This window comes from Triturus cristatus, chromosome 2_2 (assembly GCF_964204655.1).
Source record: "Triturus cristatus chromosome 2_2, aTriCri1.1, whole genome shotgun sequence".
NCBI classification, from domain to species: domain Eukaryota; kingdom Metazoa; phylum Chordata; class Amphibia; order Caudata; family Salamandridae; genus Triturus; species Triturus cristatus.
In genome coordinates this window covers 1,228,543,382-1,228,568,811 of record NC_140582.1, presented here as the reverse complement: position 1 = coordinate 1,228,568,811, position 25,430 = coordinate 1,228,543,382, and the positions used below count along the sequence as shown (strand labels likewise).

General features: G+C 50.0%; 1 protein-coding gene across 1 annotated transcript in view; it reads right to left on the bottom strand.

Annotated features, from left to right (window-relative positions):
• Nucleotides 1-25,430, bottom strand: part of LOC146863455 (dedicator of cytokinesis protein 2-like) — a 2,657,619-nt gene that overhangs the window by 194,928 nt on the left and 2,437,261 nt on the right. The window contains exon 35 of the mRNA XM_085642885.1: nt 13,363-13,448. Coding sequence (XP_085499011.1) covers nt 13,363-13,448 — 86 coding nt within the window. The remainder of the gene's footprint in view (nt 1-13,362; nt 13,449-25,430) is intronic.

Genomic DNA, 25,430 nt, shown 5'->3' with positions numbered 1-25,430 from the left:
CACAGTGCATCGGGGGCCACTAACTCTGTGCTGCTCAGGTCTGGGAACCCTTCTTCTGATATATTGGATGACCTCAGTGACGGTGGTCTTGGGGTCATCAACGCCATGTGTCTGTGGCCCTGAGCTGTCCGCAGCCCCTGGCCGCAACTGCGGGCCACCATGGCCCACACATAGATTCGGGTCCTGACCAGCCCAGACGTCACAACATCGCAGGTGGCACACGCCACCACCGCAAGGACTACCTCCAACCAACATCTGCCAAAGTTAATACAATGGTCCTGACAGACCTACGGAGTTGCTCAGACCTGTCGTGGATGCCATCATCGGCCTGATACCCTGCTCAGCACTCCAGGTTCCAGTGACTCAGTGCACCGCAATCCATTGTCCGTTAGTGATTGAGTTTTGTGCTTTGGAGATGTTGCGCAGCTATGCCACCTCATGCAGTGGGGAAGACCTGGGACTATGATGGGGAAGATGTGTCAAGTGTGCGTACGGGAGATGGCACAGACAGTGGGAGGGCCAGAGGCAACATCCCCAAGGCAGGAATGCAGACTAGAGGTGGTAGTCAGCTACTCACCCGGAACCATTACTGGGTATTGCGCTGTGGACTGCGGACGCAACTGTCACCTCAGGCAGTGTGGGAGACCTGGGACGTTGATGCAGGTGTAACAAACCCCACTGCATCTGCATCAAGACTAACCCGGAGGGACACAATCCTAGCAATTCCTTCACATGAGCGCGCTCATCTCTAGTGCCCCTACCTCTGTGCACTGCAACTCACGGAACCTCCTGACTGAATATTGGGTGACCTCTGTCCTTGCTCCGGCTCCATCCATGTTGCTGTGCAGTTGACTCTGTTATGCATGTGTTTTCTGTTTCCGTTGCACTGGTGTCCAATGTTCAAGTTGTTGCCAGCATCAAGCATTCCGTGCGGACTAGCTTACACTCACCCCACACACATCCAGCACAGGCGTCACTGTACACGTGGCCCTGCCAATAAAGGGGCCAGGCGCACGTGCCCGTAGCCAGTTCGACATGATATCTACGTGTGTCCCTGTGGTCTTGTTGTATGCATGAGGGCCCTGGGCCCTAGGACATTACAGTGTGCTGTGTACATCGGATGCCGACATGTCACCGCAGGCAGCGGGTTGGAGCTTGGACATGTAGCTTTGTCGTCACCCACTCAATTCGTAAGGGGAGTGGCCAGGGCCATCGTACACCGTGTCGACGTGGGTGTGTGACTGCTATTTGAGCGCCCCTGGGCGTGGTTCTGTACTGTGGATGTGCATCTGCATGTGTCTCTATGGCAGTGTGGGTCTCCTTTGTGGGGTGGGGGTGGTCCCTGAGGGTGATAGACTCCAACGTATGTGTCCTAGCTCGCCTTCCATGAGTTCGGCACCCACCCCCACCTGTTGGGCCACCTCCTTTTGGCGTCATGACACTTGGCATTGGGGTGCCATGTGTGGGTGGGTGAAGTGTCCTGAGACAGCTGTGCTTGAGTGTGCCTCCTGCTGTGTGGTCTGTTGCAGGGGCTGTGTTCTCCTCTGACTAGCTTGTCTGCCCTGGTCCTGGTGGTGGTTTGCGTGGGATATCCATGGGCTGTTGTAGGGCATCGGCGTCGAAGGTGTGGTGGTCCTATTTGGCATCACAGATGTGTTGTCTTCTGTGCTCTGCTGGAGGAGTTGTGTGCCCCTCTGCAATGTGAAGGGGAGATGCATGTTGACATTGTGTTGACAAGTATGTTGGTGCATTGTTCTGGTTTACATGCAGACTGTTTGGCAATGTACATTGTGACTGTTTGGGAGGTGCTGGATTCTTCTGCGGGACAGTGTGGATTTGGACTACATGACGGATGTGAGGTCATACGCGTACATATCCATTTCACAGTTTCCTGCTCTGTCAGATGTGGTAGGCATGTTTCTGTGCAGGTGCGGAGCCAGTTGTGTCCTCTGTTCTGCAGTGTCGGCTATGCGCATTGTACCACATTGTCGTGTATGTGAGTGTGCTGTTCTTGCTATGTGTGTGTGCTGCAGTGTGCCAAGGGGATGTGGGAAATGATCCTGGGTAATTGTGGGTGTGCAGTGTGCTACGCCTCGTTGTGCATGTGTGTCATAGTGCCCATCTACCCCCGGCCACCCAGTCCCTGTCCGTTACTTTCCCTGTTGATGTTGTCAGGTCCTATCGATCTGTGTCCGTACTCCCTACTCCTTGCACCGTCTCCACACTGATGACTGTGGCCTGGGTTTCCTCCAGCTCCTCCTGTGGCGCTGGACTGCCACCTCCTGTCACCGTTGCTGCCTTCCTGTTGGCAGGGGGTTTGTACCTGGTTTAGGTTGTCACGTCCTGCCGGCACGTCATGGCCTCCTCCGTTGGCCTCCTCGACACTCCGGCTGCATTCAAGGTAGTCTGCTTGTGGGTCAGTTGCTAGTCGTGTTCTGTCGCCTCCGTGACGCTGGTTTTGTGTTCCTGCGATCTGCACCCCGTCTTCCTCTCGCTTTTCTCCTTGGCCTTCCCCGTGCCCGTTGTTCCTTGCTGGTGGTCTGTGGGGGTTGTGGGGTTCGCGTTGTCCTCTGGGCTGGGTCAGGGTGCATCCATGTTGCTCCGTGCTTAGGCTTGTTTCTGGTGTGTTGTTTCTGAGGTTTTTATGGTGCATTTTCCTGCAAGACACGTGGGATTTGCAGGCCTGTGTCTGGTTTTCGCTACTTTTTGTGCCGCGATTGGCCTCATCGCATGAATTTCCGCTTTCGCGTTTTGCATTTTTGCGGCGTGGTGTTAATTTTGACGCTGTCATTTGATGCATTATCTGGTGTCTATCGCATGGTACCCCCTTGTTGTGAATTCCACGTTGACACAGGTTTTTTTCCCGCAATGGGCTGCGAAATTGAAAGTTGTGTTACGCTACTCTTGCGGTAGTTATCACACGTTCTTGTGAATATACCCCATGGAGTATCTCTAGCAGGAGAAACCATAAGAAGTGTCAGTATATCGCGACATTCTGTTCATTAAGAAGCATATCGCGAAATTCTATTTATTAAGAAGCATGATGTTATAAATGCAGTCTCTAGTTGACAGAGGTCTGAACCCGGTCCAAGTAGGGACCACCACTTGGACCAGGGTAAGTCAGATACACACTAAAAGATAACCTGTTCTCACCCTCTGGTAGCTTGGCGTAGAGTAGCCAGGCTTATCTAAAGTGGTAATGTGTTAAGCATTTGTGCAACACACACACACACACACACACACAGTAACTCAATGAAAAGTCTACAAAAAGACTCCACACTGGTTTAGAAAAATAGACAATAATTGTATTAACCAATCAAGAGCAAAACGACCGGTCCAATAACGACAAAAATCCAATAAGTAGAACTTGAGATATAACTTTAGAAGAATAAAATTAAAAAAATTATAGCGCTTACAAGCAATAAGCACCAATAGGGGTTATCTGGTCACCCGGGACCGGTACAAAGTCAACAGTTCAAGTTGACTGTGAAGGAGCACTGGTCGGGGACAAGAACAACGCAAACCCGGTGAACAGTGTACCTTGATCCTGGGCTTTAACAGCATGATGCGGGGTGCAGACGAGCGATGCGTCAATGTTGAGCCGGCAGTCGAGGTGTTGTGTTGATTTTCTTCACACCGTAGCAGAGATGCGTCGGGTCCAATTGAGCGAAACACCAGTTCCGAGTGCGGTGGGTCCAAAGACGATGTACTATGTTAAGCCACACTGGAGGGGCGATGCGTTGATCACCTCTACACAGTGGCATCAACGAACTGGTTCGGAAGCGGAGTTTCTGGATGCGATGCGGCGGTTCCGAGTGTGAAGCTCCGGTTCTACTCCAGCAACAGGGTCGACGCGTTGTTCTACTACACACAGGCTCGAGCTGCATTGATTTCTCTAGAACAAGTCTCTTTTTCCACATCCAGTGAACCAGGCACAGGAGCAGGTGCAGAGACTTTGATATCCCCGAGCCTTAAGCAACAGGAGGCAAGCCAATAAGCCCTTGGAGATCACTTGGAGTGAAGGGTGAGTCCAGTTATCCTTCAGCAGGGTCAGACAGCAGCAGGCAGCCATGCAGCACAGCAGAAATGTAAGCCTTCCAGGTCAGCAGTCCAGCAGAGTGTCAGTCCTTGATGAAGCACAGCAGTTCTTCTGACAGAGTCCGGTTGTAGGTCCAGAAGTGTCTGATTTTGTGGGGTCAGAGCCCCAGTACTTAATCCAATTGTGCCTTTGAAGTGGGATTGACTTCAAACAAGGAACTTTGAAGTGCACAGAAGGCCTTTCTTCCCAGTCCTGGTTTCAGATTATCAGTAGGTGGTAATCAGCCTTTTGTGTAGGGACAGGGCACTGTCTATTCAGCTTTAAGTGTAAGGCCCTCCCTCTCGTGTTTGTGGCTGTCTAGAGGAAATGCACAAAGTGTAGCTGTTGCCCACCCCAGACGTGTATTGCAGACAGGCTACAGGCACACAGTGCTATATGAGCAGAGAAATGTCCACTTTCTAAAAGTGACCCTTCTAAAACAGTGATGTTAAATACCACTTTACCAATAAAGAGGATTTATCGTTACCATTCCAAAGATATAAAACATGACACACCTACCTGTTTCCTTTCTAATCAGGAATTAGAACTTACAAATGTGTATTAAGGAATTCCCAATGTTAATCTATGAGAGGAGTAGGGGTTTTTCACTACTAGGACATGCAAAACATAAAGTACATGTCCTGCCTTTTACTTTTACAGCACCCTCCCGAATGGGTACCTAGGGCCTACCTTAGGGTTGACTTATGTGTAATAAGGGAAGTACAAGGCTTGGCAAAAGGTTACAAATGCCAAGTCGAAGTGGCAGCAAAACTGCACACATAGGCTCCGCAGTGGCAGGCCTAAGACATGTTTACAGTGCTACTGGTGTGGATGGCAGAAACAGTAGTGCAGACCCAGTAGTAGCACTTAATTATGGGCCCTGGGAATATAGTATACCACTTTAAGTAAATGAAATATACCAAACAGCTGTAAACCAATTATACCATGTTTAGAGGAGAAAGGACATGCACTTTAGCACTGGTCAGCAGTGGTAAAGAGCTCAGCGTCCTAAAGTCAACAAAAAGAAGGTCAGTAAAATAGGAGGTGGAAGGCTAAACGTTTGGTGGGACGCTTAGGAGAGGGTCATTTCCCAAAACATGCATTCTCAAATACATCAAGAAGTCACAATCCACAGCTGTAAAACTCAGAATACACCAGCAGACCGTTTCTAGGCCTTGGGGAAAAGGAGGAAGATGGCCCTCCCTCCCTTTCCAGATTCGGGGAGTCGCCAAGGTTCAATAGCATGCTGCCTTAGTCGATGTCTGACTCCAGTCTGGTGTTCAAAAGGCTGCATTGCAGGAATAAGCCCACACGACCAGCATGTTGGCCCATCGGGCCCGGGGTGTGGTCAGAGAGGAGCTCATTGAGGAAGAAGACTTTGAGTTGTTTTTAAACACTGATAGGATCCAAATTTCAGGAGGAATTGTTTTCCAAATTCTGGGTGCACATCCAGAAAAGGATTAGTTTAAGGTCAGTTTTTCCCTGAAAGTTGGGATTTCGAGTAGTAAGTAGTCAGTCTGTTCTCAGCTGGCATGAGCCTTTACAGCGCTTCAGTTTCTCGGCATGGTAACGCAAGTGGTCAGATAGGATGTTCTTATGGACTAAGCAGGACATTTTAAACACGGTTCTCCCTCAAATAGGCTTCCAGGACAAAATTGGGGTGATGCGGTCGAATCGGTCCATACCTGAGGTCAGGCAAGCAGTGGCAGGTAGTGAGGCTTCCATTGGGGGAATTTGAGATTGGTGATCCCAGCTAGCACAGCGGTCCCACAGTCCAGTCCGGATAAGACCATAGCCTGAATCACTGTTTTAAAGGTCTTTGGTTGATAGGATTGGGGAATGGTTTTACTACCCCTGGGGAACTTGTTAAGACAGGCTGTATAAGAGTTTGGCACGGTATAGAAAACTGCAACAGTAAAAAGCAGCCGAGCAGACCACAAGACGGAACCACAAATAGCTAAAAAACGTCCCACACGCTGACATTTCAGACCAGCCCATTGGGCTTTGCCCTATAGTTCAGTCTGACCCTGCCAGGACTTTCCCTTCAAAACCCTTATGAAATTTCTCAGTGCAGCCAAGGATCTCACAATTGACAGTATCGAATGTCGCAGAGAGGTTGAGTGGGATATGGAGGCACACATCTTCATTATTATAATTCTAAGTGCATTAAACAGTTATTTGTAGTTGGGCTGCTCCGACCATCCCAAAGCCCTGATTGAAACTCATCAAACAAATTGTTCGGTTCTGTGTTGATGCATCTCTCTGGGATTTTGGCTAAAAACAGGAATCCTTAGACAGAGTGGTAATTGTTGATGTCCTTTGGGTCATCAGTTGTTTTTTTTGTTTTTTTACCAGGAGAGAAGAAGTCAGGGAAAATGCCTTGCTGTAGGGAGATGTTTACAATGTTATAGCAATGAGGCAGTAGGACGTTGCACATCTCTTTGGCTACATTGGCCAGAAGCGAGTCTCGGAAGTGGTTAGAAGGGTTCATACTAGAGATGGTGGTTCTAAGTTCAGACTGGGTAAAGTTCCTGAAGTTTGACCAGATTCCAGTGGATTTCCTGGTCAGAGGGATCCTAGCATTAATAGTTTGCACAGGTAGGGATGCACCAATGGTTTTAATTTTAGTATCAAAGATGTGTAGAAATTCTTCACATGTCTTCTCCGGCTCTGATAGTTCTTGAACTGGGCGTGGAGGCTGCATAGACTAGTTCAAAAACCATTCTAGGTCTGTCTTTCGCTGACTTGATCTGAGATATTTTGGCCAGGGCTTTTGCTTCAAAGACATATTGTTTATAGGATCATCTTGTGTCACGAAGGACTTCTAGATTTGCCCTGGATGGTTGTTGCCACCATGTGCATTCTAGCAGTCTGGGGTGTTTTCTTTCTTCATTGAGATCCGTCATCTACCAGCTGAGTGTTCTTCTCTTAAACCTTTTTCTCCTATAGACACAGCATCATCCTTGAAGCAGTTAAGGACTTCTTATAGTGGGTACTCGCTGTGTTTACACCCTGTTGTTTGGACGGATGGGACGTCTGGCTGTCAGGCACGCTTCTGGAGCATCTTGGTGTTGAGCATCTCTAGTCTTTATTTTCGTTTAGGTTGACCACATGTCCTAGAAGTGAAGAAGAAGGAGAGGGGGTGTTTGGAGGTGATCAGAAAAGTCAAATGCAACTGGGCCTACATTGAGGATGAGGCTTTTTTCTGTTCTAATCAGAGTTCGAGTGGTGGCCCCTTTGATAGACGTAGGCCTCAACGAGCGTTGACTCGAGTCATTCTCACCCAGGAATGAGGAGAGACTTGTCTTTGGGGTCTCTGCAGTGGAAGTTGAACTCGTGGTCTTGGTGGGGTGGGAGTGCGTCCTTTGCAATACCCGATAGTTAAGCCAATCGTAGGTCTTGGCTTGGTCAGACCCTGTTGTGCTATGTACATGCTGCTAGCCTTGTTGGATCCCAGAGCGGGGTAAGTCCTGGAAGAAGCTGGTCTCTTCCGAGGGGCCTCCCACAGCTCATGACAATGTGATGTACCTACCTCAGTGATAACGGTGTTTTGTTTTTCTGTGCTGACATCTGTTCTTTGTCCCTCATTTTGATGGTGCCTTGTTTCTGAATTTCACAATAGATCAATTACATATGACACCTAATGACACTTCCTCACGTGCACACTCACCTTGCGCCATCGACTCCATGTCTACCATGGCCCCAGTCTCATATCCCCTTCATTGCCTAGACTGACTCCCATGTGTGCATTGTGAGTGTACTTCAGGAGAGCACTCCTTCAACCCTCAATGGTGGTTGTATGATGGAGCCAGGCGTGCGTTTACCATGCATGCCTTGAGAATGCGGTCAGGGAGGCTTTGGACTTTGGAATAGTTTAATTTACTATTCCAACCCCAGTCTGTGCAACAGTAGAGAAAGTGTTGGACTTAAAATCCAACACCAGTCCAACAATGCGTCCCCTAAGGCAGATCATTGTAAAGACTTGCGTCGTAAAGGAATGTGTGGTAACGCCGCATTTGTTGTATTGACCGCGTTGTAAAGGTACTGCATGGTTCTGGCTGTGTGGTAAAGGCTGTCCCCCCGGTGACGGCATCAGTACCTGGACAGGTTCTGGCAAACAGTGGCCACTGTTGAACGAATGGGTTCTTGGGGTACACCTAACAAGTCATCTTTGTCGCCGTCACTATCTTCGTTTTGACATTTTATGTAATAGACGAGGGGCACCGTCCACAAAGGTTCATTCGATTGTGACGGTACGTTAGTGATGGAACTTATCATTTTTATGCCTGCCACTAATTTACAAAGAGATTCCTCGGGAGTGTAAATGCACTTACTTCTCCAAATCTCTCCACCGTGAGTGCAAACAAATCTGCAGCAGTAAATTAAAATAACGCTCCAGGGGTGGAAAAATGGTTTTTCCAAGGTGTGATCTGCCTTGAAAGTCAGGGAACATTTGCGACCTTCCCAAAGTCTTTTCTTATGCCATTCTAAAATAGTCTGTGATTTATGGCTGGATTGATTTTCCTGCCAGATTGGGCATATGAAGTATTGAAAATTAAAGTCAAAGACCAAGAAACATTTTTTGTGCTGTAATTGCTTACTGAATATATATTGTATAATATTGCGTGTGCTTAGAACTGGTGCAATATTTGAAAGACCCTAGGGTCAGCATTTAGGAGCTTGAGCACCTCACTTGAATTGATTTCAAAAACATGTTCACCTAGAGGTTAGTCACTCCAATTGTTTATTGTGTGAACAGGGTCGAGGTATACACACTCTAGCCAGTGCTCATAAAATGTATACATATATATACATATCCGACAGAACTCCATCTTACGAAAGAGCAGAGACCACTCAGGGGAAGACCTTGGAAGCAAACTTTATTTCTTGTTCGGCGAATGCATTTCGGCAATTTGTCAGCCTTCATCAGCGCCCAAGTGTCCAGGAGGCTTCCAACAACGCGAATGTCAATCATGCCGCCCTCTTATTGGTCGAGGGCCCGCTCCACCCCCTTGCGTTGTCATCACACCTGTTGTCGATTCACGCATTGCGTAAGGACCACAACAGCCAGAATGCATGATGTTAAAGCCCAGGTAGGTGTTGCAGGGGGAGTATGTCACCAATTGGTTATGCGGGGATGGTAATGTAATTCACGAGTTGGCACCCAAATTCTCCTGCTTGTTAAAGAAACAAAAGCGTCTCCTCGGGTCCCCAAACCGCTGCAGCCTCAGACAGACGGGGAACAATCCTACGGGGGCAGCAGGTGCAATCCATGCCGCCCAGCATGAGGTCAATGACCTCAAGACCGCTTCAATTTCTCCCCAAAGTCCATGGCGTGCCCCAATCATCCAGTACCTTGGATACACACGAACGCCGCCGTAGCAGCAAAGCCAGTGACATCAGGGCCAACTTGCGTTGCGGGGGTCTCTGTAACGTGTCTCTGGCTGACACGTAATTAAATCCGACAGAACTCCATCTTACGAAAGAGCAGAGACCACTCAGGGGAAGACCATGGAAGCAAACTTTATTTCTTGTTCGGCGAATGCATTTCGGCAATTTGTCAGCCTTCATCAGCGCCCAAGTGTCCAGGAGGCTTCCAACAACGCGAATGTCAATCATGCCGCCCTCTTATTGGTCGAGGGCCCGCTCCACCCCTTGCGTTGTCATCACACCTGTTGTCGATTCACGCAGTGCGTAAGGACCACAACACCCAGAATGCATGATGTTAAAGCCCAGGTAGGTTTTGCAGGGGGAGTATGTCACCAATTGGTTATGCGGGGATGGTAATGTAATTCACGAGTTGGCACCCAAATTCTCCTGCTTGTTAAAGAAACAAAAGCGTCTCCTCGGGTCCCCAAACCGCTGCAGCCTCAGACAGACGGGGAATAATCCTACGGGGGCAGCAGGTGCAATCCATGCCGCCCAGCATGAGGTCAATGACCTCAAGATCGCTTCAATTTCTCCCCAAAGTCCATGGCGTGCCCCAATCATATATATGTATCGTAAGGGAAGAGACTGGGCCAAATTAATAAAAAAACAGAACAGACCTAACATTCCCGAATCAGACCTTCTTTGTTCCCGATGACTCAGTGGACAAAAACTATCAAACATACTGCAGTCAAATAACCAGTACTCTGAATTTATGCGTCCCTATGAAACGAATGAAGAATAGAAGGAAACCCTCAGCCCCTTGGTACAGTGAGGAGCTGAAATTAATGCGAATCACACGTAGACAGGCTGAGAGGAGGTGGCGAAGGTCATACCTAGAGTCAGACAGGAAAGAGAGGAAACTAGTGCAGGCCCAATATAAGGAGACTATCTCCAAGTCCAAAGCACTTTTTTATGCCAAATCTATCCTACATGCGTCCTACATGTGCCTAACAGCACAAAAGCTCTCTTCAATATCATAAGGGATCTTTCCAGCCCAGCCTGCATGGGTAATAAAGAGGTCGCATCGCAGAAACTGTGTGATGAGATCCCCATTTACTTTGATGAAAAGATCACCAAAATTGTTGGAGGGTTTGATCCAGGTTATGCTAGTTGCCAGGACGAATTACCTCAGATATTAGTTGAGGAACCCTGGGTAGAAACATCTCTGGAGTATTTTCAACCCCTTACTGAGGAGCCCTTCAACAGCCTTGCACAAAGTGTATCCTCTGGGTCTCCCCTAGACCCCTCCCTCATAAGATCTGGAAGGAGTTTGGGCAAGAACTATTTCCCTGGATGCGACAGATCTGCTGTCAGTCCTTGGAAGAAGGAGTGGTTCCAGAGGCATGGAAGCAGTCAGTGGTAACCCCCCCGCTTAAGAAATCCTCTCTGGACCCAACAAACCCAGCAAACTTTAGGCCCTTATACCTCCTGCCATATCCTATAAAAATTCTGGAAAAGGCTGTCAGCAAGTCCTTATCGTGCTATCTTGAAGAGAATCATCTGTTGGATAGGGATCAGTTTGGTTTTCACCCAGGACATGGGACGGAAACATCTTTGGCAACCGTATTGGTTAACCTGCGAATGCGAGCCGACAATAGTAACTCATCTGTACTAGTGTTACTAGACATGTCGGCCGCATTCGACACGGTGAGCCATGCAGTGCTGATGGGAAGGCTGGAAAGAATGGGTGTGAAAGGGTGAGCTCTGAAGTGGCTGCAATTGTATCTATCAGAGAGACAACAGGTTGTAACCATGACACCGTTCGCCTCCTCTATGTCTCCGGTACGCCACGGGGTGCCGCAGGGCTCGGCAATAAGCTCCATTCTTTTTAACATATACCTGCGTCCTCTGATCCCCATCATTAAATCTTTTGGGATTGACCTGGTCAACTATGCTGATGACACCCAATTGGTGTTTTCTTTGGAAGGGAAGCATGCGGTGACCATGGATACATTCCAGGAATGTATGTGCCAGACTTCTACCTGGCTCAGAAAGAACTCTCTGCAGTTCAATGGGGGGAAAACAGAGATGGCATTTTGCTCTACTGCTAAAATGGTTCAGTACCTGCCGCTAGAGTTCAAACTCACCCCTGGGGATGACCCATTGGCCCCAGTCAAAACTGTGGTAACCTGGGTGTCCTGGTGGACGACAACCTCCAAATGGCGTCACAGGCTAACAAAACGGTTAGCATCTGCTTTGCTTTGCTAAGAGCGCTTCGGCAGATTCTTCCGTTGTTGCCTAATGATGCTAGACCTCTTGTAGTGAGAAGCATAATTCTGTGCAGACTGGATTACTGCCACTCCCTGTATTTGGGAGCACCACAATATAGCTTACAGGGGCTGCAGAGAGTCCAGTCTATAGCAGCCAAGCTGGTGCTAAACAGGCAGCGCAGGTCCTCCATGACATCGGCCCTGAGAGACCTTCACTGGTTGCCCATTAAGGAAAGACTTAGCTTCAAATCTCTATGCATTGTGTTTAGAGCAGTACATGGTATGGGCCCTTTATGTCTGCAGGAGAAATTTACCTGGTATAAGCCCATGAGACATCTCCACTCTTCCAACACAAATCTGGTAACGACTACCTGATTTAAGAAATCCAGGATGGGAGGCAGGGCATTTGGCACGGCGGCCTCACGCCTCTGGAACGAGCTACCCTCAGAGCATCAGACACGCTAACTCCCTGTTATGCTTTAGAAAGAGTCTGAAAACCTGGCTGCTCCCTAGGAACGAGAGCAATGCTTCCCACCGACCATCAGGCCTGATGTTTGTTGATGTCATCTGTCTGAGTCACAGCGCCCGGATACCCGCAGGGTGACAGTTGCACTATATAAGTTTGGCATACAATACAATACAATAGAATACAATAGAATACAATACAATATATATCCAAAGGATTCCGCCACCAATCAATCGGAAGGACGAAAAGGCAGACCCAGGGTCAGTGCAAAGTTGGTTTATTTGGAAAGCTCCCGCACCTCCGCCACTCTAGTCAGTGCTCAAAAAATGTATACATATATATATATCAAGGCCTCGGAGGAGGCTGAAACGCGTTATGGCGGTGGTGCGGGCATTCTGTAAATAAACCTGTTTCCTTGGCACTAATTCTGGGTCTGCCTTCTCGTCTGTGAATGCGGTGGCGTGAAGTGTTGATGTTATATATATATATATATATATATATATATATATATATATATATATATATATATATGTGTGTGTGTGTGTGTGTGTGTATGTATATATATATATATATACATACATATATACATACATAAATGTCCACATACATATATATATATATGGCACTGGGAGTGTGAAAGGGAGATGAGGGAGGTACCATTCCTCTCTCTGGTAACCCACTTTCCAAACATTTATCATGACATTGTGAGCATATGCACTTTGCAAAATTTACAGAGCATTATGCACCTTTAATTTGGACACTCTTCTGCTTATGATTTTGCACGTGACATTGGAAATAAAACGATATTAGAAGCTAAAAGGAATTATGTCCGTGCCGTGATGGGAAAGAGCTGTGTTGGTGCATTCTGGGGCCCGGTGTTGTTATCACGGGCCATGTGACCACTGGGCTTCTATCATACTCACCTGTGATCAAGGCGATATCCCTCCGAAACGCATAAAGACACTGAGTTGATTATGCCTGACAGACGAATAAAGTCTCTTTGGAAGTAAGTCTGTGTTTTGGCTCTACACCTTCAGTTGCTGTATATACACACATATATATATACATATATACAGAACAGATGTGCCGGTAGGACTCAACTACAGAGTGCTGTCCATCGAGGGCTTCCAAATGACACCATAAAAATAAATTCCACAGAAACAAAAGGTTCAACTTACATCATTTCAAAGAGCTGCTTGTATTGTTCATCTCCGCGGCCTCCCTCCACCTCGCTGTCCAACTTCTTGATGATCTCCTCTTCAAACTGCAAATGAAATGAAGATAAGGAGCTGAGTGGAGACTCTCTGTACTCTACAGACTAGCTGCTTCACGCTGCCCAAGATACGTCAGACAAGCCCCTTCACGCTGCCCAAGATATGTCAGACGAGCCCCTTCACGCTGCCCAAGAGACGTCAGACAAGCCTCTTCACGCTGCCCAAGATACGTCAGACAAGCCCCTTCACGCTGCCCAAGATACGTCAGACATGCACCTTCACGATGCCCAAGATATGTCAGACAAGCCCCTTCACGCTGCCCAAGATATGTCAGACAAGCCTCTTCATGCTGTCGCAGACACATCACATAAGCCCCTTCATGCTGCCCCAGACACTTCAGACAAGCCCCTTCACACTGCCCCAGACACGTCAGACAAGCCCCTTCATGCTGTCCCGGACACGTCAGACGAGCCTCTTCACGCTACCCCAGACACATCAGACGAGCCCCTTCATGCTGTCCCAGACACTTCAGACAAGCCCCTTCACGCTGCCCCAGACACTTCAGACAAGCCCCTTCACGCTGCCCCAGACACGTCAGACAAGCCCCTTCACGCTGCCCCAGACAAGTCAGACGAGCCCCTTCATGCTGTCCCAGACACTTCAGACAAACTCCTTCACGCTGCCCCAGACACTTCAGACAAGCCCCTTTACGCTGCCCCAGACACGTCAGACAAGCCCCTTAGCGCTTCCCCAGACATGTCAGACGAGCCTCTTCACGCTGTCCCAGACACATCAGACAAGCCCCTTCATGCTGTCCCAGACACGTCAGACGAGCCCCTTCACGCTGCCCCAGACACGTCAGACGAGCCCCTTCATGCTGTCCCAGACACTTCAGACAAGCGCCTTCACGCTGCCCCAGACACGTCAGACAAGCCCCTTCACGCTGCCCCAGACACGTCAGACGAGCCTCTTCATGCTGTCCCAGACACATCAGACAAGCCCCTTCGCGCAGCCCCAGACACTTCAGACAAGCCCCTTCACGCTGCCCCAGACATGTCAGACAAGCCCCTTCGCGCTGCCCCAGACACTTCAGACAAGCCCCTTCACGCTGCCCCAGACACGTCAGACAAGCCCCTTCATGCTGTCCCAGACACGTCAGACGAGCCCCTTCACGCTGCCCCAGACACATCAGACGAGCCCCTTCATGCTGTCCCAGACACTTCAGACAAGCGCCTTCACGCTGCCCCAGACACGTCAGACAAGCCCCTTCACGCTGCCCCAGACACGTCAGACGAGCCCCTTCATGCTGTCCCAGACACTTCAGACAAGCCCCTTCACGCTGCCCCAGACACTTCAGACAAGCCCCTTCACGCTGCCCCAGACACGTCAGACAAGCCCCTTCACGCTGCCCCAGACACGTCAGACGAGCCCCTTCATGCTGTCCCAGACACTTCAGACAAACTCCTTCACGCTGCCCCAGACACTTCAGACAAGCCCCTTTACGCTGCCCCAGACACGTCAGACAAGCCCCTTAGCGCTTCCCCAGACATGTCAGACGAGCCTCTTCACGCTGTCCCAGACACATCAGACAAGCCCCTTCATGCTGTCCCACACACGTCAGACGAGCCCCTTCACGCTGCCCCAGACACGTCAGACGAGCCCCTTCATGCTGTCCCAGACACTTCAGACAAGCGCCTTCACGCTGCCCCAGACACGTCAGACAAGCCCCTTCACGCTGCCCCAGACACGTCAGACGAGCCTCTTCATGCTGTCCCAGACACATCAGACAAGCCCCTTCGCGCAGCCCCAGACACTTCAGACAAGCCCCTTCACGCTGCCCCAGACACGTCAGACAAGCCCCTTCGCGCTGCCCCAGACACTTCAGACAAGCCCCTTCACGCTGCCCCAGACACGTCAGACAAGCCCCTTCATGCTGCCCCAGACACTTCAGACAAGCCTCTTCACGCTTCCCCAGAAACGTCAGAAAAGCCCCTTCACGCTGCCCCAGACACGTCAGACAAGCCCCTTCATGCTGTCCCGGACACATCAGACAAGCCCCTTCATGCTTCCACAGACACTTCAGACAAGCCCCTTCACTCTGCCCCAGACACGTCAGACAAGCCCCTTCACGCTGCCCCAGACATGTCAGACAAGCCCCTTCACGCTGCCCCAGACCCCTCAGACGAGCTCCTTCACTCTGCCCCAGACACGTCAGACAAGCCCCTTCACGCTGCCCCAGACACGTCAGACAAGCCCCTTCACGCTGCCCCAGACATGTCAGACAAGCCCCTTCACGCTGCCCCAGACCCCTCAGACGAGCTCCTTCACTCTGCCCCAGATATGTCAGACAAGCCCCTTCACTCTGCCCCAGACACGTCAGACAAGCCCCTTCACGCTGCCCCAGACATGTCAGACAAGCCCCTTCACGCTGCCCCAGACCCCTCAGACGAGCTCCTTCACTCTGCCCCAGACACGTCAGACAAGCCCCTTCACGCTGCCCCAGATATGTCAGACAAGCCCCTTTACTCTGCCCCAGACACGTCAGACAAGCCCCTTCATGCTGTCCCAGACACATCAGACAAGCCCCTTCATGCTGCCACAGACACTTCAGAGAAAGCCCCTTCACGCTGCCCTAGACCCGTCAGACAAGCCCCTTCACGCTGCCCGAGGCACGTCAGACAAGACGCTTCATGCTGCCCCGGACACGTCAGACAAACCCCTTCACATTGCCACAGGCACGTCAGACAAGCCTCTTCACGCTGCCCCAGACACCACCAACTATGCAGCCAGCCAGCCAGCTCCCTGCCTCCAGCTGACTCCTCTAGAGCACTGCTCACGCTGGAGACATGACCATTCCCGGCATGAGCTGTACATGTGCAATTGAAGGAGCTGTGCACATTAAACCACAACACATGCCCAGACATAGCAATGGAAAGAACACAAAAAGACTAATAATAACAACTAGGTGAAATAAGACAGAAAATAAACTTACACAATTAAACTCTAAGAATGGACAGAGATCCTTCCACATCTTGAGATGAAGGACAGTCATATCACAAAAAGATAAGGATTATCTAATAACAAAATCTCTAAAGTGAGTATGAATCCTCCTATTCCTATAGACACGAGGAACAGAACAATTTCCCATCCCTGCATGTTCCACAACTCAGCCAAACTGCCGGATCCACCCTCATCAGGATACGTCTCACGCCTGGACATGCTCCGCCTACACCCAGTGTGAACAGTCCCCGCGGCCTTCTTAATAGAGGTTATGATAAAAGGACCCATGAACCCAGACACACCTTTCCTGTCCCCTCTCGGCTTCTTGACTAGGACTTGATCCCCCACCTTCCACTTCTTACTTTTCACTGAGTTTTTATTGTCAAACCTCATTTTGTACTTTTGTTGATAGGATCTGATCTTAGCACCCACCTCCTCCATATCCAATGCAGCAAAAACTGTAACAGGCAACCAAGCGGAGTTAAGTTTGGAAGAGGCCACTCTGCCCCTCAACGATTCAAAAAGGGACCTCTGAGTTCTACAATTGGGAGTAGTGCGATGTGCCCACCTCATGTCTCTGAGCACTCCCGAGAGACTCTATAGTCTCCACAGCCCTCTGTACACCAGCTTCGACATCCTCTTCATTCACCTCGCCAAACCGTTGCCCTGTAGTGCGTAAAGGGCTGTCTTCTGGTGCACTATTCCAAATTACCACAACAATTCTTGCATTTTATGTAAGGTGAACTGCACTCCATTATCCGTCACCAGATACTTACGGACACCTTCACTAGCAAATTCATCCTTGGAAAATTCCATACTGTCTTTGCGAGAACAGTACCCCCACACCTGGTAGCTACCCATTGAGATGTGTAGTCAACGAATAGGACACGTTACAACGCAAACTTTTACAACGCATGCCTTTACGACGTGGTTTTTACATCGCAACAGCCATTACAACGTATTCCATTACAAAGCATACCATTACAACACATACCATTACAACACATAATACTTTTAGGGCAACAGTAGTGTAAGTGTTGGATAGTGTAGGGGTAAAAATGACTATCCCCACTCCAGTGAGTGCAACAGTAGGGTAAGTGTTGGATAGTGTAGGGGCAAAAATTACTATTCCCACTCCAGTGAGTGCAACTGTAGGGTAAGTGTTGGATAGTGTAGGGGTAAAAATTACTATTTCCCATTACTTAGTTTATAATGTGTTGTAATGGCATGCGTTGTAGTGTTATGCGTTGTAATGGCATGCATTGTAATGGCTGGCGATGTAAAGGATATTGCATTGTACTGACTGCATTGTAAAGGTAGTGCGTTTAAATGACTGCGTTGTAATGGTTGTTTCCTGTAGTCAACCAGCAGTAGTACAAACTTCTCTGTTGGTTTTGTATTACCTCAAAAGGTCCCATGATATCCAGGGCTAATTTAATCCAGAGTTATTTTGGTATCACAATGGGGGATAGAGGAGCGGCATTAATAACATGAAAATTTTCATTGGACACAAGCAAACAGCGCTCTTTCACCACCTGCTAAATCTGGTGATCCATACCTGGCCACCAGTACCTCTCGCGGACACTGGCTTTCGTGGGGTTGCTACCAAGGTGCCACTCATGACCCAGATTGAGAACCTTGGATCTCATGCCTTGGGGTGGTACAACTCCCACACCCCTCATGAAATCACCCTGGCATGATGTGAGTTCATCTCTCACTGGCCAAAAGGATCTCATCTCCGGATCCAGCCTTTTGCAATCAGGCCAACCCTTCACTACATAATGCTTGATCGCAGTGAGTGGCACATCCTCTTCACCACTACTCACCCACCCATCCCTCACAATGGTGGTTTCACTTACCCAACTCATCACCATCATCTTCACCCTCCACAGGTAATCTCGACAAACAGTCAGCCGTCTTATTTGATAGCCCTGGGAGATATAGGACCAAAAATCAAATTCCTCCAGCCCTTCGCTCCACCCTTTCAGTCTTGGAGTCATTCTCTCACTATGGTTGCAAGTGAACACCTGGACTAAGGGTCTATGGTCCTTCCTTACTAGAAAGGGAACACCCCACAAATGAAATGTGAAATGCTTCACAGCCAGGCTTTCGCCAAAGCTTCCCTTTCAATACACGAGTCATGCCCTCAGCTTCCTTAGGAACTCTGGAGGCAAATGCCATAACTTTCTCTTCACCATTATCAACTTGAGACTACACTGTCCCCAGCCCTCTCAAGGCTGGTGTCAGTGGTCAAAATAGTTGTTTTGGTGGTGTTGAAGTGTCCTAGGGATTCCATCATGCTAATACCAGACTTCACTGTTTGGAAAGCCGTCTGGCACTCTTGAGACCACACAAAATGAACTCCCTACTTCAACAAGGCTCTTATTGGTTGAATCACACTGGCAAAACCCTTAATAAATTTGGAGTAGAATTTGGCGAGTCCCAGGAAGGACCTTACTTGCTCCTTATCCATAGGAGCAGGAGCTCGTATAATGCCGTCAGTCAACTCCAACTGAGAAGCCTCGAGTCTTGGTGCAACAACATCTGATGATATGCTGAGGAGAGATCCAGAACAGAGAATATGTTGGCCCCTTTCAGCATAGTTAGGGATTCTGAGATGTTGGGGAGTGGTTGGGGATCCACCGAAATCCACTTGTTGACGTCCCTCACGTCCACACTCATTCTAATGAACTTTCCTCCATCCTTGGGTGCTAAATCTACTGGTGCCAACCACTCTGATGACTCAATCTCTTTAATAATCTCTGATGCTAACAGTCTGTTAAATTCCTCCCTCAAAGGTTTAACCCACAGGTGAAGAACCTTATGTACCTTATGTACATCGTGCTTAACGCTATTTTTTAATACAATGCCATGATCAAAGTCTTCGAGCAAACCTAGCTCACCTCTGAACACTTCAGGAAACTCATCGTAAAAATTATCCCCACTGCCACATTCAAGTAGCATAACTTGATCTTGTGCACTGGGATTCAAATTAATCCCCAAGTCTTTTTTTTTGCCTCCAACCAAGGAAGTTGTCTCCCCTCTTGGCCACGTAGATCTTCGAATGGTTTCCCTGCCTTAACATTCAATCTTCTTTATAACATACCCAAAAACTTCAATGTGGGAACCACCATAACTGCCTGGGCAGATATCTGGTGAAAATACAACTTCTCATTGGGAAATCTGTCGTCGCAAAGCTCATTTCCATTCATGGTGAATGGAGAGCCCGACTCCGATAACACCATAAAGCTCTTCCCACCAACATCAGCTTCACATTTGGGAATCACCACTTGCCCTTCGTCCACACCATCCTGTCCATTCTTGACATTTAGAACCACAATGCTTACACTTTTAGTGACAATATACACACTCTCAACCATACGTACTCTCTTAGAGGACTTGCAGAACTTTGCATAATGTCCCTTCAGACCACACTTGTGACAGGTTTGATTTTTTGCAAAACAATTCAGGCAATAAACTTCCCCATCCAAAGCATCGGGGTCTACTGCCGTCAGAAGGAGCTTTCAACTTGGTTTTCGCAGTGACCTTAAAAGCACTGGTGACAGTATCTTTCTGTGTCGCTGTGTCCAAAGGTTCGTGTACACTGCTTTGCGCATCAGTGTCTTATATCACTATGCGCTCCCTTATCTCCTTTGCCCATCCAGATGCATTTTCGACATCCTCCAGAATGGCATTCGCTTCCTTAAGTGATGGATTTCTTGCCAAGATTTTCTCCTGCTCTCTGCCACCGTAAGTGCACCTCACTAGCGGATCCCTTATAAGGGAATCTGTAAGCTCTCCAGACTGGCAGGTGCCTGACAACATCTTTAAGGAGACAATATCATTGCCCACTTTCTCATTTATCTCCTGTGCCCGGGTAAAGATTCTATGCCTTTCTAACACTAGATTCATGCAAGGCCCAAAGTACTGTTCAAGCATCTTGGCTGACACCTCAAATACATGAGAGGGTTCTCCATCACCCTCCCCTAAGGGCCACTTATCATTACTTTCATAAAAGTTGCGGTCATCGATCCCTAGGTTGTAAGAGGGGATCGCCTGCTTCGTATACGCAGAGAACCGCTCCCCAACGATGGCCACCAAGTATGAATCAAATAGTTACCTCCAACATTTCCACGGTAGCACCGGCTCACCCTTCTCTGATAGGAATGCTGGGGGCAGCGACATGTTAGTGACTGCCATGATTACGGGTTTAGCTGACACCCAAAAGGATATGCCAAGAACTGCTTCAGCAAAATAACAAGAATAACTCAAATTTGTGTCAACACTTGACTTCAACAGCCACATTCAATTGTTCCAGTAACTAAAAATTGTAGCCAGAAAATTGTTGCTGCAGAAAATATAGAGAAAAGAAATGCCAGTCAAATGATGTAAATATTTCCCCAAGTCTCGGAGAATTACTTGTTCCAGGCCTCAAAACATGTCCTCGCATACAGATAACACTGCGTGCATCGCGAGAACAAATAGATCCCCTCTCTCTGGATGACTGACAGAGCCGATGCATGCAATAGATGAGTCTCGCGATCATGCGGGTGATGTGAGAGGTTGCATAGGCAGCGTGGGGTCATACGCCCGCACAGAGCGTCGGCGGTCTCCTACGGGTGATGTAAGAGGTTGCATAGGCCGCGTGGGGTCATACGCCCACACAGTGTCGGCGGTCTCCTACGGGTGATGTGAGAGGTTGCATAGGCAGCGTGGGGTCATATGCCAACACAGTGTCGGTGATCTCCTACGGGGGATGTGAGAGGCTGCATATGCAGCGCGGGGTCATACGCCCGCACAGAGTGTCGATGGTCTCCTACGGGTGATGTGAGAGGTTGCATAGGCAGCGCAGGGTCATACGCCCGCACAGTGTAGGCGATCTCCTACGGGTGATGTGAGAGGCTGCATAGGCAGCGCGGGATCATACACCCATACAGTGTCAGCGGTCTCCTACGGGTGATGTGAGAGGTTGCATAGGCAGCGCGGGGTCATACGCCCGCACAGAGTGTCGACGGTCTCCTACGGGTGATGTGAGAGGTTGCGTAGGCAGAGCGGGGTCATATGCCCGCACAGTGTCGGCGATCTCCTATGGGTGATGTGAGAGGCTGCATAGGCAGCGTGGGGTCATACGCCCGCACAGTGTTGGCAGTCTCCTACGATGATGTGAGAGGTTGCATAAGCAGCACGGGGTCATACGCCAGCACAGTGTTGGCGGTCTCCTATGGTGATGTGAGAGGTTGCATAAGCAGCTTGGGGTCAAATGCCCGCACAGAGCATCGGCGGTCTCCTACGGGTGATGTGAGAGGTTGCATAGACAGCGTGGGGTCGTACGCCCGCACAGTGTCGGTGGTCTCCTACGGGTGATGTGAGAGGTTGCATAGGCAGCGTGGGGTCATACACCCGCACAGAGCGTCGGCGGTCTCCTACGGGTGATGTAAGAGGTTGCATAGGCCGCGCGGGGTCATACGCCCACACAGTTTCGCGGGTCTCCTACGGGTGATGTAAGAGGTTGCATAGGCTGCGCGGGGTCATACGCCCGCACAATGTCGGCTGACTCCTACGGGTGATGTGAGAGGCTGCATAGGCAGCGTGGGGTCATACGCCCATACAGTGTCGGCGGTCTCCTACGGGTGATGTGAGAAGTTGCATAGGCAGCGCGGGGTCATAGCCCGCACAGAGTGTCGACGGTCTCCTACGGGTGATGTGAGAGGTTGCATAGGCAGAGCGGGGTCATAAGCCCGCACAGTGTCGGCGGTCTCCTACAGGTGATGTGAGAGGTTGCATAGGCAGCATGGGGTCATATGCCTGCACAGTGTCGGGGGTCTCCTACTGTGATGTGAGAGGTTGCATAAGCAGCGCGGGGTCATACGCCCGCACAGAGGGTCGGCGCTCTCCTACGGGTGATGTGAGAGGTTGCATAGGCAGCATCGGGTCATATGCCTGCACAGTGTCGGCGGTCTCCTATGGGAGATCTGAGAGGTTGCATAGGCAGCGCGGGGTCACACGCCCACACAGAGCGTCGACGGTCTCCTACGGGTGATGTGAGAGGTTGCATAGGCAGCGCAGGCTCATACTCCAGCACAGTGTCGGGGTCTCCTACAGGTGATGTGAGAGGTTGCATAGGCAGCGCCGGGTCATACGTCCGCACAGTGTCAGCGGTCTCCTACGGTGATGTGAGAGGTTGCATAGGCAGCGCGGGGTCATACGCCGGCACAGTGTCGGTGGTCTCCTACGGGTGATGTGAGAGGCTGCATAGGCAGCGCGGGGTCATACGCCCGCACAGTGTTGGCGGTCTCCTACGGGTGATGTGAGAGGTTGCATTGGCAGCGCGGGGTCATACGCCCGCACAGTGTCGGTGGTCTCTTACGGGTGATGTGAGAGGTTGCATAGGCAGCGCGCGGTCATACGCCCGCACAGTGTCGGCGGTCTCCTATGGGTGATGTGAGAGGTTGCATAGGCAGCGTGGGTCATACAGCCGCACAGAGTGTCGGCGGTCTCCTACGGGTGATGTGAGAGGTTGCATAGGCAGCGTGGGGTCAAATACCCGCACAGAGTGTCGGCGGTCTCCTACGGGTAATGTGAGAGGTTGCATTAGCAGCGCGTGGTCATACGCCTGCACAGTGTCGGCGGTCTCTTACAGGTGATGTGAGAGGTTGCATAGGCAGCGCGGGGTCGTATGCCCGCACAGTGTCGGCGGTCTCCTATGGGTGCTATGAGAGGTTACATAGGCAGCACGGGTCATACAGCCGCACAGAGTGTCGTCGGTCTCCTACGGGTAATGTGAGAGGTTGCATAGGCAGCGCGGGGTCATACGCCGGCACAGTGTCGGCGGTCTCCTACGGGTGATGTGAGAGGCTGCATAGGCAGCGTGGGGTCATACGCCCGCACAGTGTCGGCGGTCTCTTACGGGTGATGTGAGAGGTTTCATAGGCAGCGCGGGGTCATACGCCAGCACATTGTTGGTGGTCTCCTACGGGTGATGTGAGAGGCTGCATAGGCAGCGCGGGGTCATACGCCCGCACAGTGTTGGCGGTCTCCTACGGGTGATGTGAGAGGTTGCATTGGCAGCGCGGGGTCATACGCCCGCACAGTGTCGGTGGTCTCTTACGGGTGATGTGAGAGGTTGCATAGGCAGCGCGCGGTCATACGCCCGCACAGTGTCGGCGGTCTCCTATGGGTGATGTGAGAGGTTGCATAGGCAGCGTGGGTCATACAGCCGCACAGAGTGTCGGCGGTCTCCTACGGGTGATGTGAGAGGTTGCATAGGCAGCGTGGGGTCAAACACCCGCACAGAGTGTCGGCGGTCTCCTACGGGTAATGTGAGAGGTTGCATTAGCAGCACGTGGTCATACGCCTGCACAGTGTCGGCGGTCTCTTACAGGTGATGTGAGAGGTTGCATAGGCAGCGCGGGGTCGTACGCCCGCACAGTGTCGGCGGTCTCCTATGGGTGCTATGAGAGGTTGCATAGGCAGCACGGGTCATACAGCCGCACAGAGTGTCGTCGGTCTCCTACGGGTAATGTGAGAGGTTGCATAGGCAGTGTGGGGTCAAATGCCCGCACAGAGTGTCGGCGGTTTTCAACGGGTGATGTGAGAGGTTGCATAGGCAGCGCGGGGTCATATGCCTGCACAGAGTGCGGCGGTCTCTTACGGCCCCACTTTAGAGACCCGTCCTTCAACGCCAATCACACTGTCAGCGCGTGCAATGATGGCACGCTCCTCGGTCATAATTCCAGCACTCCTGGGATCATGAGCCGCTCACGTTTCCAGTGCGTGCCTTGTTTGCACACTCCTCAGCTTGCCGTTGGTAAGTAGCATACGCGTAGACCCACACTGCGTCGTTTTAGACTCTTAACCCCTTCAGTGCCCATGACCAGCTGGACTCGTCATGGGCTGCGGTGGCGCTGTGCCCATGACGAGTCCAGCTCGTCATGAACTCCGCCCGCTAATGCAAGGCGCGGCACTGGGCGGGGAAAGGGGCGGGCATGCAAGGGGTTAATCACAACAACATGCAGGCTACCTCAAAGTTTTAGTTTCAATTCAGTTTTCCAAAACTCCTCACTTCAATTATATTGAGGCGTCCCAGGCTAACAGGGGTTCCTTCTCTGGGGATTTGGTGGTGACGCTGGTCCCCAGTCCAGCTCCACTTGTCCCCAGTATTAAGACTCAGAGACCATCAGATTTCTTCATCTTTGTTTATTTGAGAGACTTGTAAAACCAGCAACTATGCAGCCAGCCAGCCAGCCAGGTCCCAGCCTCCAGCTGACTGCTCTAGAGCACTGCTCACGCTGGAGACATGACCATTCCTGGCATGAGCTGTAAATGGTCAATTAAACGAGCTGTGCAGATTAAACACAGTAACCCATTCGCAAATGGGAAGGAGTCTCCTTGGGGCCCTTCTCCTTTGAGAATGTTGAAAAAGTATGTTTTAAGTGCAGGCAGCGGCCCCCAGGACAATTGTGTACTCCTAAAAAAAATGAAACTTCAAAGTTTCCTTTTTAAACGCATCCCATTTACCTTAAAGTAAAACGGGCTGCATTAAAAAAAAAAGCAATCACGGACATGGTGGTCGGCCGACCTCAGCAGGCCACCATCTCTGTGATGGATGCAATACCAAATGGTATATTCATGAGGTAGTTCGAATTGCGACCTACTAGAATCGGTATTTGGGGGGAAAAAATCATACATTAGAAACACCAAATTCCTAATTGAGATTCAGGATAATCTCAGTTGGGAAATTAGTATTCCGAATGTCTGTAATCTGTCCCTAAGTGTGGAGTGCCTGCAGCAGCCATTTTGGATTGGGCAGCCTAGAGGTGAAGACAACTCAGTTACCATGCACACGTGCACACACAACTCTCATAACTTTGAACTGCCACTGGTGGCTCGGGAGCCAGAGTGCGGGAGCAGAACATTCATTTTTTTTATTGCATGCATTTTTTTGTTATTCTGTTAACACTATAAATCGGCCCTCAAAAGTAAGTTGCAAATTTAGGCATGTACACAAACCACAGCAAATATCATGTTCAGTC